Source organism: Mesoplodon mirus, assembly GCF_964341445.2.
Source record: "Mesoplodon mirus genome assembly, chromosome: X".
NCBI classification, from domain to species: domain Eukaryota; kingdom Metazoa; phylum Chordata; class Mammalia; order Artiodactyla; family Ziphiidae; genus Mesoplodon; species Mesoplodon mirus.
Genome location: NC_138981.1, coordinates 116,600,111 through 116,617,909, shown reverse-complemented (window position 1 = coordinate 116,617,909; position 17,799 = coordinate 116,600,111). Strand labels below are relative to the sequence as shown.

General features: G+C 41.1%; 1 protein-coding gene across 1 annotated transcript in view; it reads right to left on the bottom strand.

Annotated features, from left to right (window-relative positions):
- Positions 1–17,799, bottom strand: part of ADGRG4 (adhesion G protein-coupled receptor G4) — a gene marked incomplete at both ends in the record, with an annotated part of 118,422 nt that overhangs the window by 35,322 nt on the left and 65,301 nt on the right. The window contains 8 exon segments of the mRNA XM_082609337.1: positions 1,620–1,917; positions 5,042–5,120; positions 8,535–8,604; positions 8,608–8,803; positions 12,326–12,447; positions 14,516–14,619; positions 16,794–16,839; positions 17,736–17,797. Coding sequence (XP_082465463.1) covers positions 1,620–1,917; positions 5,042–5,120; positions 8,535–8,604; positions 8,608–8,803; positions 12,326–12,447; positions 14,516–14,619; positions 16,794–16,839; positions 17,736–17,797 — 977 coding nt within the window.

Below are 17,799 nucleotides of genomic sequence, written 5' to 3'. Positions count from 1 at the left end.
GTAAAGTCAAGAGATAAAGTGTAGAACCATCACCAGGTCCTCGGTTAACGATCTAAGATACAACCAAGCACTGGTAGCCTCAAAGGAAACCACGTGACAGTAGTGTGGAGAGCTCCTAAAAATTCTGTCCCTAGTGTCAGAAGGAATAAAGATGGCACATGGACGAAGAACAACATATTTTGTGTCTCTTTATATTCCAAACAGAATTGGCTATGTAAGGTTGGTGGAATCCAGTGGGACAAAAGTTCCAATTGATACACTGCATTGCTCTAAAATGAGATGGTTTCTTGAATCACAGGACTTGCCGTCCAAGAGTATACTTTATTTTGGATTTTTCCCCCATGCCCTGCAGCACCTTGCCAATACCTGGCCTGTATTAACTGCAGAGCAACTCATAATTCCCAAGGTTCCTCAGGGGTTAACAACCACAATAACAAAGGATTCTGAGGTTTTTAAAATGTTAAATTTAAACAAATTTTTAAAGTTATTTTCCCCCAGCAGAATTTCTCAGAGCTTGTACCATGCTAGTGAACATTATGTCATTTCAAGAATGGGGAGGGGTAGTTTTCTGCATTTCCCAAATTTCTTTGACCATAGAACTCTTTCTTGCTGAAGCACCCTATGGGACCACCAGTTCCCTGTACTCTGGTAAAAGGGTTTATTGAATGAATAAGTAGTTAAGAGCAATAAGGGAGACCTTAACTCAATGGACTGCCCAAGTCGACTCACAGCCTGCCCCAGTACCCCAAATGAGCTTGGCCAAACTTGAGGATAAGAGCATGGGGTGGACTTTGAGACCCCCAGGAAATCATTCTGCATGTCTCTTCCTGCCAAGATGTTCAAATAAGCAACATCAGATTATAATGAACAACAGCAATTACTCAGAGGTGTATTAACCAGAGCCCTACCTTTTACTTCTCGTGCCATCTTTGGTCTACCATTTAATAACTTCATTAATCATTTGTTCCTTTCACCAGAAAACAGACAGGAGACTAAAGAGCTATAGAGTCATTAGCTTAGGGTCATCTAATTCAACCAGCTGTGGTGACTTTTTCAAGACTGATTTGTAGCAAAACCAAGACCAGAACCTTGGCTTCTTGCCATGGCCCACTGCTCTTTGCTCTCCATGTTCAATCCTCTATGGCTCTACAATTTCCTAACCTGGCTCCTTCTCACAATATGAGGATATCTGATGCAGCCAGAGTCTATGGGGTCAACAGTTTAATGTTTCTACTGTCCAGTAATTGCTATGTTCCATGGGATTATGTACTTCAAAATGTCAACACAAGTGTGAATCTGTACACTTACGAGCACAATGTGTTGATGTAATGAATACTGTAGGGTGTACTGGCAATCGGTGTTCGATAGAGACATGGCCAACTAGCTGCAGTTGAGTTAGCTATCCGGATTTCTCTCTACATCCCTGAGTAAGAGAGAGTGGGCTCATTTAATGAAGCCCTAACATCTAGCCAGTGTTTCTAGTGGCTGCCTGTCAGTCATTGACAGCAGAGGCCCCTTGGATTATTTTTTCCTCCTTTGAAAAAATACTGAATACTAAAGGTAAGATTTTCCAAAGCAGCAAAAATTTTGATGGAGGTTTAGCTAGCCAGAGAAAGTACAGAGAGGCAACAGTTATCTTGCAAAGTGTTAAAAATGGCAAAAAGATACAAGAAAAGGATCCTCACAGCTCCCCAGGCAAAAAAGGCAAACCCCCAGGTGAGCCCAAGCAAGAACGTCAGGCTGGTTGTGCCTTTGAGGTCATGCAGCATCATCTTCCGTTGAGTCTTCTGGCTTTGGGATTTCATGGAATTTGGTTGAGCAAGAACAGTGCAGAACATGAAGAGATTCATGAGAAATATGAGGCAAAAATAAGCCACCACTGAGATGTGAAAGATAGGATCATCTTTAATCCAACAACTGGAAGAGACCAAGGAGAGAAGGCCATTGTGAGGTAGAGAAACATAAACTCCTATTTTTAATGCGACTCTGACGATCACTGAGTCGGTTTCATTTCACACGAGGACATCTAGGCCTAGAGTGTAAACCAACTCGACAGAGTTCACTCATGCTCACTGCAGGCAGAGCTGGCACCAGAACCCCAGTCTCCTGAGCCCCAGTCCAGGGTTCTTCCCAGTGTCGAGTTAAAAATCCTAGAGGATATTTCTGCCCTACACATGCAGAAACCTCTCAGTCCAATTCCCTGGGAGGCTATTCTCTTCCTCAATAGCAGAAAAACAAATTATGTAATTCCCCCCGAAGTGGCTTACACCTGAGCTTTTATTTGCAGGATAAATTCTGCTTTGCATGATAAATTTCACAGTGAAAGGACATGGGTAATGACTGGCTTTTTGGACTGCTATATCAAATAGCGATGAGATCATCAGAGTTAATGAAAATTCAACAAGAAGAAGACAGCTCTAACTGTATTGCTTTCAAATATGATGTTTATTTTCAACCCCACACCACAGCTAGAGGTTTGAACTCCAAAAGGCAACACTGGTCACTGGATTGATTAATGGCTTTACAGTTTCTATTAAAGAAGAATTATGCAGTGATTTATATGAACAGATACTTCATCTCATAACATTTCCAATTACTACATGCATTACCTCTGATTTTTGAACATAGACAAACTTCACTAATTTAACTGTGTATCAACTTAGCTGAGACCTCTTTTCCAGAGCTAGGAATATCCCCTGTGGTCATATTGTTCATGTTGGTGTGGATACTTTCATCTGTATGTGAGTTTGTGTATGTTTGTGTGGGTCACAAGGGAGTAGGGGGAAAGCATTTAATTTCCCTAATAGAATCTAATACTTAGGGTTCCACAGATTTGTGGTTGCCAAGGGGGATGGGGGACGGGGGAGGGATGGATTGGGAGTTTGGGATTAGCGAATGCAAACTATTATATATATGTATAACTGAATCACTTTGCCATACACCAGAAATTAACACAACACTGTAAATCAACTTTACTTCAATAAAATAAATTTTCAGGACTTCCCTGGTGGTCCAGTGGGTAAGACTCCACCCTCCCAATGCAGGGGGCCCCGGTTTGAGCCCTGGTCGGAGAACTAGATCCTGCATGCATGCTGCAACTAAGAAGTCCACATGCTGGAACTAAAGATCCCGCGTGCTGCAACTAAGACCCAGCGCAGCCAAAATAAACAAACAAACAAATAAATAAATATTTTAAAAAGTAAATTTTCTAAAAGATTTTAGATTTAATAAATATTGCTGCTGCATTCCTGCACATGCTTATTAGCCAATCTGAAGTGCAATGAATTGGGCATTCATTGCAAAATGTCTGTTGCTTATAACAATAAAGACATTCAACTTTGTGGTAAAAAAAAAAACCAGAAAAACTTAAGTTTCCCTGAATATCATCTTCAGCCTTAAAAGAGGCTATAGAAAACTCTTTTAAAAAGGCGGCACTATATATTTGGTTACAGAATCATCTCCAAGACATACTGTTAAGTACGAAGCAGTGTATATCTACTATTTGGGTGACAAAGTGTACAAGAGAAAATCTACACAAATCCCATTGTTTGGCAATAAGAGTTGCATCAAGGGACGGAAACTGGGAAGCTTGGTGTTGGGAGTGGACTTTACTTTTCATCCTCTACCCTTTTGTACATTTGAATTTTCTACTGTGTGCATGTGTTACTTCTTCAAAATATAATTTTTGTTTGTTTCTTTTTTTACATCTTTATTGGAGTATAATTGCTTTACAAAATATAATTATTTTTTAAAAGCTCTTAGAGCAGTCTGCCTCTTACTAACCAATTCACATATGAAAGGGCTTTTTCAGGGGGAGTGGAGTTGGTTTTGTTCTGGTTTTGCTTTTGCTTTTGATCTTTGAAGAAGAATCACCATTAGATACACACTGGGGACCCTTTAAGTCACAAAACAAGCAAGGAGGGAGGATGGAGGAGAAGATGAAAAGGAAGGGAAGAGAAAAGGGAGAGAGAGAAAGGATAAGGAGCAATTATAATTACAAGGCATCTGCTGGCAGGGGCAATATAATTTTGACCCTCTGGAAACTGTCAGCTCAATATGAAAGACGGAGAAGTTTGGAGGGCAAGACCTTGTGCATTTGATTCCAGTCCAGTGGGAGAGGAACTCTATAGTGAAAAAGAACTTGAGAGGCTACGATACAGAGAATGGATACGGGTAAGTAAAAAACAATCCAAAGTGTAAAGTGAGGTTGTGCAGTCTGAAGGACTGCATGGTAACTAACTACAGGCCTGTAAAAGAAGGTTCTGGAGAGGTAGAGCGACTTGAATAGCTACTCTCTGGCACCTGTGGTTGAGAGAACCAAAGAGATGGGCTTTATATATCAAAAAGAGCAAAGAAAAAGAAAGAAAGAAAAGAACAACAACAGGACAACAAAGCTGAGCCAATTTACAGAGGAAAGTGGTGGAGTCTTCTTCAGGGGAGACCTTTGTCGTTGAAATACAGGAATGCTTTCCAACCCGTTTCAGTATTTCGTTATAGTGGCCGCTCCAACTCCTAAGTTCTGCAAGCTTTCTAACCATGATAGCTGCCAGATGTCTATAATGCCAATTTCTTTTATTATGTTTTCTTGCATTGTATTTACATCATTATTATAGTCCCATTTAATAAATTTGAGAGCTCTTTACCAGTCAAAAAATTAAATAAATAAATAGATAAATAAACTATTCATTAATTAATAATCACTGCCAGATGTGTATCACCAACGGAACAGGCCACATGCTGAGCACTTTATATACATGGTGTCATTTTAATCTGCACCCAACACTGAGAGCAAACATTATTATCCCCGTTTCCCAGAGGAGGAAATGAAAGGAAGAGGTAAAGTAAGTTGACCAAGGTCATACTGAGCGCAGGCACCTAAGCATTATATCAGTGCACCCATGACTTTGTTAGGGTAAAAAGGCTGAGGCCAATTTCCTCCCTGAAGCCAGTGTCAAGACCAAGCCCCAGGCCAGGGAGCACCTCACCATACCCTGATGGTCAAGAGCATCACCACTGGAGCAGCAGACATGCTGGTACTTACAGTGGAGTCGTTGAGCTCAGTGTCCCATACAGATCTTTTTTCACACTGAGTATGATCACCACCACAATCTCTGGGATTCCTAGAGTGAGAAGGCAAGCCAAAGTCATCCCATTAGGAAGTGGAAGAGCTCCTGATCAATGACTGTTGGCGCTGATACATTAAGACACTTTAAATGAGCCACAGATGTGCGGGCATCAAAATACCATTGTTTGCAAAATGTTTGTGAATTCTTCCAGGTTAAACATTTCTAGGAGTTCTCCAATCTGCTAAACTAAACAGCATGCCAATGGCTTCAGTACAACACCCACTGGTTATTAAAAATAGCACAAGTGCCAAAAATCAACTTGGCACATCTAGTTCATGGGAATGCAATTTCGCATAAAGTATTTCTTCTCAGAGGATCGGCTGCCAATTTGTCTCTCTTTCAATACTGCCCCTTAGTTCCTGGTCTCTTTTTGTCTAGGCCACCTTGGAGGAAGGGCACAGGCAATCAGCTGCAGCCTTCAGTGCTTTTCTGACAGGGGAGCCGTTTCCACGCTAGTTACTAGTTTGACATTTTGACTAGATCGACCAGTTAACGATCAGTCAATTCAGCCCGAGTATAATAAAGCAATCAGTTCAGTCAAAATGGTCAAACGTGACATGAGTATAGACACAGGGTTTAAAAATCCAATTACGTGTACATTTGCAAAACTTAAAAGACTTCTTTCTTTTTCACAATGTATTTCTCCTAAACTAGGAGCATAACACCTGCACACATTTTAGGGGTTTTGTAAGATACTTTCCGAAGCTGTTTCAAACCCCAGAGTGCCAAGCATCTTAAGAAATCCTCCACTGGGGCTTCCCTAGTGGCACAGTGGTTGAGAGTCCGCCTGCCGATGCAGGGGACATGGGTTCGTGCCCCGGTCTGGGAGGATCCCACATGCCGTGGAGCAGCTAGGCCCGTGAGCCATGGCCACTGGGCCTGCGCGTCCAGAGCCTGTGCTCCGCAACAGGAGAGGCCACAACAGTGAGAGGCCCGTGTACCGCAAAAAAATAAAAATAAAAAATAAAAAAAAAGAAATCCTCCATTGTCCTATCCTGTGATTAACAGGACAATCCCTTCTGCTCTGTGTGTGGCACACCTAGCACGGGGCCCAGCACAATGCAGACGAAAAAAATACCAGTTGGGGGCCGGAAGCGAGGGATGGAGGGAGGTCTCGCATTTAGGAAGAAAGTTGTGAGACAGTCCCCAAGCTGTGTTAACACTTTGCTAATTAAAACAAAAAAGATGCCTACTGGTTATTAAAAAATGTGGACAAATAAATCTACTGCTTTCGACAGGGATTTAAATAAAGGAATGAAACCTTTTCAGCAGGTTGTTTTGGCATTAGGAAGACAGAACTTCAAACACAAACAGAGACTAATATTTATTTTCCTAACAGTTGATTGCATCTGTCTAATATTTAAATGTTCTGAGACTCCCTGTAGTGGGCCAACTCTGCAGCGGCTCCCTGGCCAACTTTGCAGGCATCCAGAGACCGAGCAGGCAAAGGCTTGTACCACGACTGATCTGAGTTTTGGTGGAATGCCTTGTGATTCTCCACGAATTTAAGAAGATGAGGCGGGCCTGTGAGGAGGGGCTCCGAGGCCATCTCCTACTCTTCTCCCCACGTCCTCCAGAAGGCTGTCATGATGCAGCTTCTCATTGCCTCCCGGGCTCTGAGGCAGGGTGGGGCTTTGCACCCCGCGCCCTCAGAGCTGCACAATAGAAACCACATAGCTTCACCTGAGAGCTGGCTCCTCAGCAGCAGGGAATCCTGCAACTCGTGTGGCAGCCATCTGCTCTCTTTTGTTTGGGTGTCATTCTTTATAGTGTGGGGAGAAAAGACCTGGGAGCTGGCAGCTTTAGCTACTTGTCTTTTCACTGTCTATATAAGTCATCATCTGAGTCTGAAAGCGGCTCGTTGTATCTTTACTGGTTGAGCCGGTCAGGGCTTCACCTTGGCTTGGCCTTGGCTTGGGTGTTTACTTGACACTCCTCAAGTTTTTCCTGCCTCCAATTACCAAGCCTTAGCCTTGCCTGCCTCCCCCTGCACCCCAGAAAGTGTGTGTGGAATGTGCAGATCAAAGAGACAAGCAGCCAGCCCTGGGGAATACCAACACGAAGAAGCAGGTGAAGGAAGAAGGGTCAGACGAGGAAGCCAAGAATGAGTGATGCCAGGGGACTGAGTGCTATTTCCAGCCCCTGCACAGTTAGCCAGATGTGGGTTATCCGCCTTCTGGATTATTCATGAAGCCTCTTCCACTACATTTTTCAATCTTCCAGGTGACTCGAGGTGAGGGTTGCCAGGCACAAAAGGGAGTGTTCTGACTGCTTTTGGCTTTGTATTTCTGATGGGTTCCAAACTATACTCAAACCATTTTTTTAGATCACGCTTTGTTTAGCATTTGCCCGTCTCTGCTCCCCACATTACCATGGGTGATAGCACTAACCGTGTATCTGAAGAAAGCATGTACTACGTCAATGAACTCATTAAAAGGATGAATAGCTAATTGCAAACCTACTGTCTTCACCAAGGCAGTAGAAGATAAAATCTATCTTCCCAGGTATCCTACGCATCTCACTTAATACACATCTCTTATGGATCCAACACATTTTCTGAACCTCAAAGCCGGTTTGAATAGACAAGGGGTGGGGAAGGGCTGAGTTGTCCATGTCAGTTAGAAATGCAGGAAAGCCAACCAATGAAATGACATTTAAATTAAGAACTGTTCATGCTGAGTTCCTACCTGGCTTCTTCTATAGGGCAGCAGAACGGTGACAGTCATGAGGCGTGGTGTGAATGGTGGCATGTCTGAGCCAGCACCCTCTCACATTTTGCAAGTCTTTTCCCTGGCCCTTAAACAATATGACTGGATCCTAGAGGTCAAAGTCCAAACTATGGAGACAGACTCCCTGGTTCAAATCCCAGTTCTGCCAGTTACTAGCTGTGTAAACTCTGGCAAATTACCTAATCGCTTTGTGCCTCAGCATTCTCATCTCTTAAATGGGAATAATGATGAAACCTTTCCCAGAGAGGTATTGTAAAGATTAAATGAGTATGAGACACTTAGACTAAACAAGACACTTCGAACCGCATCAGGCACATGGAGCGCTACCTCAGTGTTGGCTGTTGTATCCGTGTGTATTTGCTGGGATTGTAACTTGAGTAAAGGGAAGGATAAAAGCTGACAGGTTCACTACTGTAGATCCAGCATTTAGCACAGCACACAAGCAGGTGCTCAGTAAATATGTTTGGACCGATTCCTCACCATAGAGGTTAAAAGTTGAATTTATAGAGCAATACAGACAGAAAAAGAAATGCCCACCCAAACACCAGTGAAGCAATCCTTAACTCCTTACCTACGATAATAACAGCATTTGGTCCCAAATAATTTGTCTAATGGAGCTAGAATTAGACAGACACAGGCTTGAAACAAAGGCATCAAGGACCATAGCAGATATACTTACCCCAACGAAACAGAAAAAATTTAAGGATATAATTGGGAATGTATATGTTGAAGACTTTGAGTAGAGCAAACTACATGTGGACTGCCTCCAGACCCATCCAAGTCAAAGAAACGAGCAGGAAGTAATGAAGTGCCACAGAGGCTATGATACAAAGGCCCGATTTCTGAAATGATGATGACCAGGAAGTGACCAGAAATACCAGGTTTAGCATCAGTAGTGTTGTGCACAGGTTGATCAGGATTTTGGAAGGATGATCATTTCGAAGTTTGCTAAAGGAAAAGGCACAATGTTAGGTAGGGTCTCTGTTTTTGATTAAGCATTGCCATGTTTTATCTGCATAATAAGTGAAAGAATAAAAGAACTGCCTATTAAAATTAAATTATTCATATTATCTTATATGTACTGAATTTTCGAGTCCCCCGTCTCTTTCCAGGTAGAGTGAAAGTATTCTAAACATGGTGACCTTCACTGACAGGAATAATAATATCCTCTCTCAGCTAAGCAGTCCCCTTTTTTCTGTTTCTTTTTCTCATTTGAAGAGAAGGAAGGAAAGAGTTTCCTGGATACTACAATTCTCCCACCACTCCTTCAGCAGACTCAAGGCTGGATCTACATATGACCAAATAGCAGGATGACTTATGGAAACCATTTCAAGCTATTTGGGTATTTCCAAAGATCCAGATATTTGGCATCATGGAAATATGACCTTAAGTTTCACTAAGTGATCACAATTGTACTTGGGAAAACTGATCCTGTATTTTCCAAATTAAAAAAAAATCTTTCCCTTTGATTCTTTTTCATTTCTATTATATGTCTATTGATTTAAATCTTGCAATTTTCATTTTGTGTGTACGTGGGTTTTTAAAATTGGAGTAAGTAGTAAAGTACACAAGTCCTAAGAATGCAACTCAATGAATCTTTACAAATGAATACACCCGCAGAACCTCCACACAGATCAAGAGGTAGAGTATTTACAGCGTCTCAGAAGGCTCCTTCATTCTTTCTCCCATTCAATACCCTCCACTAGAGGTAACCAATAGTTTAACTTCTATCCCCATAGGTTAATTTTGCCTGTACTTGGAACTTCAAATAAATGGAACCATACAGCATGTTCTCTTCTTTTTCTTGCTTCCTTTGCTCAACTCTCTGTCTATGAGATTTAGATATTACATTATCTCATGTAGAAGTATAGTTGAACCTTGAGAGTTAGGGGACACTGACCCTCCGAGCAGTCAAAAATCCGCTTATAACTTGTAGTTGTCCCTCCTCCTTATCCATGGTTCTGTATCCTCAGATTCATCCAGCCCAGAATCATGCAGTCCCCATAGTATTCACTATTGAAAAAATCTGCATATAAGCGAAACTTCACAGTTTGTTTGAACAACAAACCCGTGTTGTTCAAGGGCCAATTGTAGATTATTCATTTTTACTGCTGTGAAGCATTCTATTTTATGAATATATTACAAGTTATTCAACTAGTCAACTGTTAATGTACATTGGGGTTGTTTCCAATTTTGGGCCACTATAAGTGAAGCTGCTGTGAATATTCTTGTATATATCTTTCCGTGGACATATACAATCATCTCTATCTAACAGTAAAATTTCTGGGTCAACAGCTGATGGATATTTATCTTTAGTAAGTACTGCCAAAGAATTTTCCAAAGTGTCTGTGCCATTTGTAGTTCTCCATACCCTTGTTGACCCTTGCTATTTTCAGTGTTTTTGACTTTAGCCATTCTGGTGGGTGCATAAAAGTATAATTGTGGTTTTGATTAGCATTTTTCTGATGAGTAATGATTTTGAGAACCTTGTCATATGCTTGTTAGCCATTTGGGTAGAGGTTAGGACTAGACATGGATATCTTCTTTTGTGAGGTGCTTGCTCAAGTCTTTTGCCCATTTTTAACTGTATTGTCTTTCTTTTGCCTTTTGCTCTGTAGTTTTTATATATTCTGCATACAAATCCTTTGTCAGATATATGCATTGTGAATATCTTCTCCAATCTGTGGTTTGCCTTTTCACTATTTTCATGGTATCTTTTTTTTTTTTTTTTTTGCGGTACGCGGGCCTCTCACTGCTGTGGCCTCTCCCGTTGCGGAGCACAGGCTCCAGACATGCAGGCTCAGCAGCCATGGCTCACGGGTCCAGCCGCTCTGTGGCATGTGGGATCTTCCTGGACCGGGGCACGAACCCGTGTTCCCTGCATCGACAGGAAGACTCTCAACCACTGCGCCACCAGGGAAGCCCCATGAGATCTCTTAATTCTGGCTGGGGCCACAGCTCTCCAAGCACCCCCCATAACCAATTTCTCATTGCCCTCCAATTCCTTGGAGATTGCAAGAGTGTTTCAGGAATGTTCACTAGGCCTAATGATAGGCGGCTCAATCTTGTATCCATAAGGCTTGACCCCAGCTGTGAGCCCCAAATTCAACAGTTCCACAAGAAGCACCACCTCACATCAGACCTCCATTGACCATCTACAGTCTCCTCCTGGACTTTGCACCAGGAGGACGTGGCAAATTCTTATGTTACCAAATGCTTTAAAGGACACATACCAGATCACCATGCAGCAGTAACATACTATTTTCTCACTTGTAAACCCCAAGATTCTTGGGGTTCGTTTTAAAACCAACTCACAAATGGTCCGTGTGTGTGTGTGTGTGTGTGTGTGTGCGTGTCTAGTGTTTGAGAAAACATTGAGAAGAAAACGCTTGTGTGTAGTTGTCATTGTATGGTAACGATCACAAGGAAAGGTATTTACCTCTGATTTTTCATTTTTCTAGAATTATGATCAAGTTCACTGTGCCTTTTGGGACTTTGGGAATAACAGTAAGTATTTTTCTTAGCAAGCTTTGGCTTTGGTTCTCAACGAGACTTTGCCCCTGACCATGTTGCCATCTGGCAGTTACATGGGAGCAAGTTGTACTGAAGTTACTGTCTTATCAGACCCTACAGGGAACACTGAATGACCAAGATACAAATATGAGTTTCATATCTAATTAGGGCATGGGAGGTTTTGTAAAACTTTCTTTTTGAGAAGATACTTATTTTGGAGATCAGGAAAAGAAATCACATAACTCAGCAAGCTGGAAGAAAGAAAGTTGCAAGACCCAGTGCAGGGCAGCCTTGAGATGTTTGAAGAAATTTGAGGGATGAAGATCTGGCTCTCTTTATCTGTCTTTCCCATTAGACTTGCCACATTTTTCCTTCTTCTCTTCTACATTGACTCTGTGACCAGGGAAGCCCTCATGGTATCTTTTGATGAAAAGAAGTTCTTAATTTTAGTGAAGTCTGATTTTTCAACTTTTTCTTTTATGATTAGTGTTTTTGTATCCTGTTAGAGAAATCTTCTCTTGTCTCAACCCTCTTGTTTTTTTTATTTATTTACTTATTTATTTATTTGAGTAATTCTGATTCATTAAATTTTTTTAAACGTCTTTATTGGAGTATAATTGCTTTACAATGGTGTGTTAGTTTCTGCTTTATAACAAAGTAAATCAGCTATACATATACATATATCCCCATATCTCCTCCCTCTTGCATCTCCCTCCCACCCTCCCTATCCCAGCTCTTGCTTTTTTTTAATTTAATTATAATCTTTTTTTCTTTCTCAGAGGAGCCTTGGTTGTTTTGTTTTGTTTTTAACCTGCCCACTTCATAATCTAATGGATCTGACCTCTCCCTATTGTGATAAGAAACTTTTTGTGAAATTAACATGAAATCAACAAGGTTACAATGCCAATAGCATCCATCAAACCAAATTAAATTTAGAGTAAGACTCTACCAACTTACTGAAAAGCTATGTATGTCTCTATTGCAACTCCCAGGAAAATGGAGGAGATTCCACATCCGATGTATGTTATAAGCACTAATATCCGTTCATTCACTGCATCCACTGCAGACCTGGATAAATCCTAGGGAATGCAATGTGTTGTATTTTATACATTTGCCAGGGCAAGTTTATGGTAAAACACTTCCAGTGCTCACTAACAGGAGGTTCCCAGGATGTACAACATCTCTGTTAAAGCTCTTATAAAACCAGAGTATGTACATGGATATATGATAACACTGTATATTGTTGGTTGAGTGTGCCTAGTGCAACTTACTGTGTATAGGGCATGGAGAGCCATCAACAGTACTGGAAGAACATTTAGTCCTTGGTTTTATTGTCATTAACATGTTCCACACTTCAAATATAACCAAACTAATAGATGTGAATTTGGGATACAAAGTGAATTATTATCTGTACTGAGCGTCCCTAAACACTGCACAGAACATCAAAAAATGTTCCTTTCCCTTAGACCTTAAATAATTTTCATAAAATTAAGAGACAAAATGGACCTTAGAGATCACATAAACCAGTAATTTCTTAACTTGAGGACCATAAAAGACCTGAAATGGTATGCAAAATTATTTGAATGGTATGCATCGTACTGGGAAGACAGTCCATAGCTTTCATCAGATGGTAATGGAGCTTCGTGACTCATAAAAGGTTAAGAAGTGCTGGTCTACTCTGGTAGTTCTCAACTGGACACAATTTTTCCCCTGCCCGGGGACATGTGGCTACGTCTGGAGACATTTTTGGTTGTCACAACTGGAGAGGGTGCTACTGGCATCTAGTGGGTAGAGGCCAGGAATGCTGCTAAACATCCTAGATGCACAAAACGGCACCCACAACAAAGAATTATTTGGCCCAGAAGAGCAATAGTGCTGAGGTTAAGAAACCCTGGTCTATTCCAATCTTTCACATTTCAGAAGACAAGTGTAAGGTCCAAACAAGTAAAATAACCTGACCAAGATCACACAGATAGTTAGTGACAGAGCTGGACTGTGGGCCCTGGTCTTTTGACTCATGCCATAATGTTCTAACCAATTTGCAGGGGAGTAAACAAAATTCTTAAAGTTCAATAAGTATCAATGGAGCACCTCTTATTTGTTGAATAGATATGGTAAAAAAAAAAAAGAAAAATATAAAACAGACTCTCAGCCCTCAAGGAGTTTACCATTAGTAGAAGAAACAACTCATACACAACACATTCAGATACTAGTATCTAATATGTACAATAAAGTAATTTAGGAGAGCTAAGAAAGTACTCAAGGGTGGGTAGAGAAGAAGGAAACACATTTGAGAGCCATTTTGAAGGAAAACGCATCAAGTCCTGATGTTAGGGAGGACCATAGGAAACGAAGGAGATAGAAAGGTTAACAATGACTCTGAGGCTCTAAGCCTGGATATGCAAATTGATCAGATAACTCTTGTTTGGTTAAGTACCACGAGCACTAAAAATATATGCACTTCCCTACAGTGCAATTAGACAGTATCTATTACAATTTAATATTTTAACTGGAAGCAGTTCTACTTCCATCGATTTATTCTACAGAAATGCTTGCACCAATATTAGAAGACAAATAAAAATGTGTATTACAACATTGTTCATAACGGAGAAAAACAGTAACAACTCAAATGCCTACCTATAGGGGACTGGTTAAATTCATTGTGTTAAATCCACACAATGGAATACTATAAATGTATTTTTAAAAAATTAAGTAGATGGATATGTATTTGCCTGAAAGCTGTCCAATATATATTGTTAGGTAAAAAGCAAGTGGTAAAAACAGTATGAATAATTCGACCCCATTTTTATAAAACAAAAACATATATTAATATACACACAGGAAAAGAATATACATAAGAATATACATAAAGAATATACATAAAGGTGTTAAAGGTGGTGATCTCTTGGGAGGGGGATTATAGGGACCTTTTCTGTAATGTTTGTATTTTGACAAGCAGACATAAATTTTGTAAGGAGAAAAATAAATATTTGTTTCAATTTGCTCTACTTTGAGTGAACAAGGTAGGGGGCTGTTTTTCCACTTGCGTGGAACTTTTCCACAACTTAGTTCACACATATATTTCTGGTCTGTAATCTAATAAAAGTTGTCAAAATTCTATCAAGGAGTGATTGAGAGACAACTCACCATTAAGACTCCAAAATGGGCGAGATGGTCACACTGACAGACTGTGTAATTTAGGTTTGTTTCCTTTACTTTACAGCCTGACGAATTCCATCCACCTTGCCCATCTGCAAGCGACAGAAGGGAATTTCAAAGCAATTTTGCTTTTCTCAGAAATGTTTAACTTTTCATTATATGTACCTTTCCAAAGTGTGCTATAATTAGTATCGTTTGTTAAGACAGCAGGATAGCCGTATAATTGAACACTGAAATTAAATTAAGTCTAATAGGCAAAATTGACTTGTGGGTAACTTCATAAATGGCATAACTTCTTTGGTTCTCACTTTTCCCATTCTTCTACAGATTAGGATAGACTCTAATGATGAACAACAGTTCTACCACCATGCTGGAATGACAGAGTAAGGACTGTTTTTTCAAGGAGCACAAAGGGGAAACAGGTAGATCTATAACTTTTTGAAGGGCATGAGCTATGGAATATAGGCTGACACGTGGGCCTCCTTGGTGGGACTGGAATAAACATCTGAAACGGCCAGCTCAACCCAGAATTCAAATGGTCTCAAGTGCTTTGCATTTAAGCCAGATGATGGTCTGGAACTCCTTAGGGCCAATTAAAACCTCTGGTCTATTTGCCACCTGCCTAGTTTCTCACTCCTAAGCATATTCAGGGTTCTAGAACTAACCCACATACCTCGAGAACCTGTAGACCTTGCATACTAGACCAGGTTTAGAGTAAAACCCCCAGAGTAGTACTAGACCAGAGGGGTTATCCTAGGGCAGGCAGCTAAGTGTGGTCAAAATTTGTCCATCCAGGATAATGACAATAGATTCCAGAAGTTCTGGATCCATGGACAGAGGGGTAGGGGCCAAAGATGACCTGGGAGGAGCCCAGCAAGAGGCATTACGAACACACAGATCAACTTACTGAGGTTGTGGGGAACAAAGCCTATCATTTTACGGGAATCTTATCCTGGGCGACTTGGAGGGGACCAGAAAAGGACAGCGCTATATCTGTTGTAGGAAAGCAGTAGTATTCCACATGGCAGGGAGTCGAATGGGAAGAGAATTTCCCCCTTTTTTCAACAGAACTCCGAGGATACTAAAAAAAGGAAAAGTCCCAGGCAGAGCTTCCACAGGTGGAAGGACTGGTCCCAGAGCCACTCCTGGCATTCCAGGGGCAATTGCTTCCATGTGGGAATTCTCTGAGATTTGGCTATATCCCTGGAGATTCCAATGGCAATGACAAGCTTAAGAGGAACCCATTCAGCAATCCCCTTCCACGACCCCTTCTCTTTTTAAAAAATTTTTATTGGAGTGTAGTTGATTTACAACATTGTGTTAGTTTCTGCTGTACAGCAAAGTGAATCAGTTATACATATACATATAACCACTTTTTTTAGATTCTTTTCCCATATAGGTTATTACAGAATATTGAGTAGAGTTCCCTTTGCTATACAGTAGGTCCTTGTTGGTTATCGATTTTATATATAGTAGTGTGTATATGTCAATCCCAGTCTCCCAATTTATCCCTCCCCCCTTTCCCCCCGGGTAACCATGTAAAAAAACCAATTTTTCACATCTGTGACTCTATTTCTGTTTTGTAAATAAGTTAATTTGTACCATTTTTTTAGAGTCCACATATAAGCGATATCATATGGTATTTGCCTTTCTCTGTCTTACTTCACTCAATGTGACAACCTCGAGGTCCATCCATGTTGCTGCAAATGGCATTATTTCCACGACCCCTTCTCTTATGGTCCCCAAAGACTCATACCCAGTCAAGCAGGAAGGGCCCTTTGAGACCAACTAGAAAGTCTTATCCCCTTCGTGAAAAGATAAAAAGATTGAAGCCCCTAGAGAGTAAATGGACCACCCAAGGTCACAGATTCAATGTAGAAGAGAAGAAGGAAAAATGTGGCAAGTCTAATGGGAAAGACAGATAAAGAGAGCCAGATCTTCATCCCTCAAATTTCTTCAAACATCTCAAGGCTGCCCTGCACTGGGTCTTGCAACTTTCTTTCTTCCAGCTTGCTGAGTTATGTGATTTCTTTTCCTGATCTCCAAAATAAGTATCTTCTCAAAAAGAAAGTTTTACAAAACCTCCCATGCCCTAATTAGATATGAAACTCATATTTGTATCTTGGTCATTCAGTGTTCCCTGTAGGGTCTGATAAGACAGTAACTTCAGTACAACTTGCTCCCATGTAACTGCCAGATGGCAACATGGTCAGGGGCAAAGTCTCGTTGAGAACCAAAGCCAAAGCTTGCTAAGAAAAATACTTACTGTTATTCCCAAAGTCCCAAAAGGCACAGTGAACTTGATCATAATTCTAGAAAAATGAAAAATCAGAGGTAAATACCTTTCCTTGTGATCGTTACCATACAATGACAACTACACACAAGCGTTTTCTTCTCAATGTTTTCTCAAACACTAGACACGCGCACACACACACACACACACACGGACCATTTGTGAGTTGGTTTTAAAACGAACCCCAAGAATCTTGGGGTTTACAAGTGAGAAAATAGTATGTTACTGCTGCATGGTGATCTGGTATGTGTCCTTTAAAGCATTTGGTAACATAAGAATTTGCCACGTCCTCCTGGTGCAAAGTCCAGGAGGAGACTGTAGATGGTCAATGGAGGTCTGATGTGAGGTGGTGCTTCTTGTGGAACTGTTGAATTTGGGGCTCACAGCTGGGGTCAAGCCTTATGGATACAAGATTGAGCCGCCTATCATTAGGCCTAGTGAACATTCCTGAAACGCTCTTGCAATCTCCAAGGAATTGGAGGGCAATGAGAAATTGGTTATGGGGGGTGCTTGGAGAGCTGTGGCCCCAGCCAGAATTAAGAGATCTCATGGGGCTTCCCTGGTGGCGCAGTGGTTGAGAGTCTGCCTGCCGATGCAGGGTACATGGGTTCGTGCCCCAATTACAGTACACCTCTGCTACCTGGAATGGGACAATTTTCATTAATTCTTGGAATCACATCTGTTAAGTAGCCAATGTTTTTTAAAAAATATTTATTTGGCTGCACCGGGTCTTAGTTGTGGCATGTGGGATCTAGTTCCCTGACCAGGGATCGAACCTGGGCCCCCTGCATTGGGAGCGTGGAGTCTTACCCACTGGACCACCAGGGAAGTCCCAAGTAGCCAATTATTTTTAACAGGAGAATTAGGGAGGGGTTCTGAGGCTTTTTTATTTTGAGATGAAAATGGATATGTTACCCGGTTCCCTTCAACATTCTGCAGAGTAATAACCACTGGGTCGGCCAATTTTTGAATGATGTAT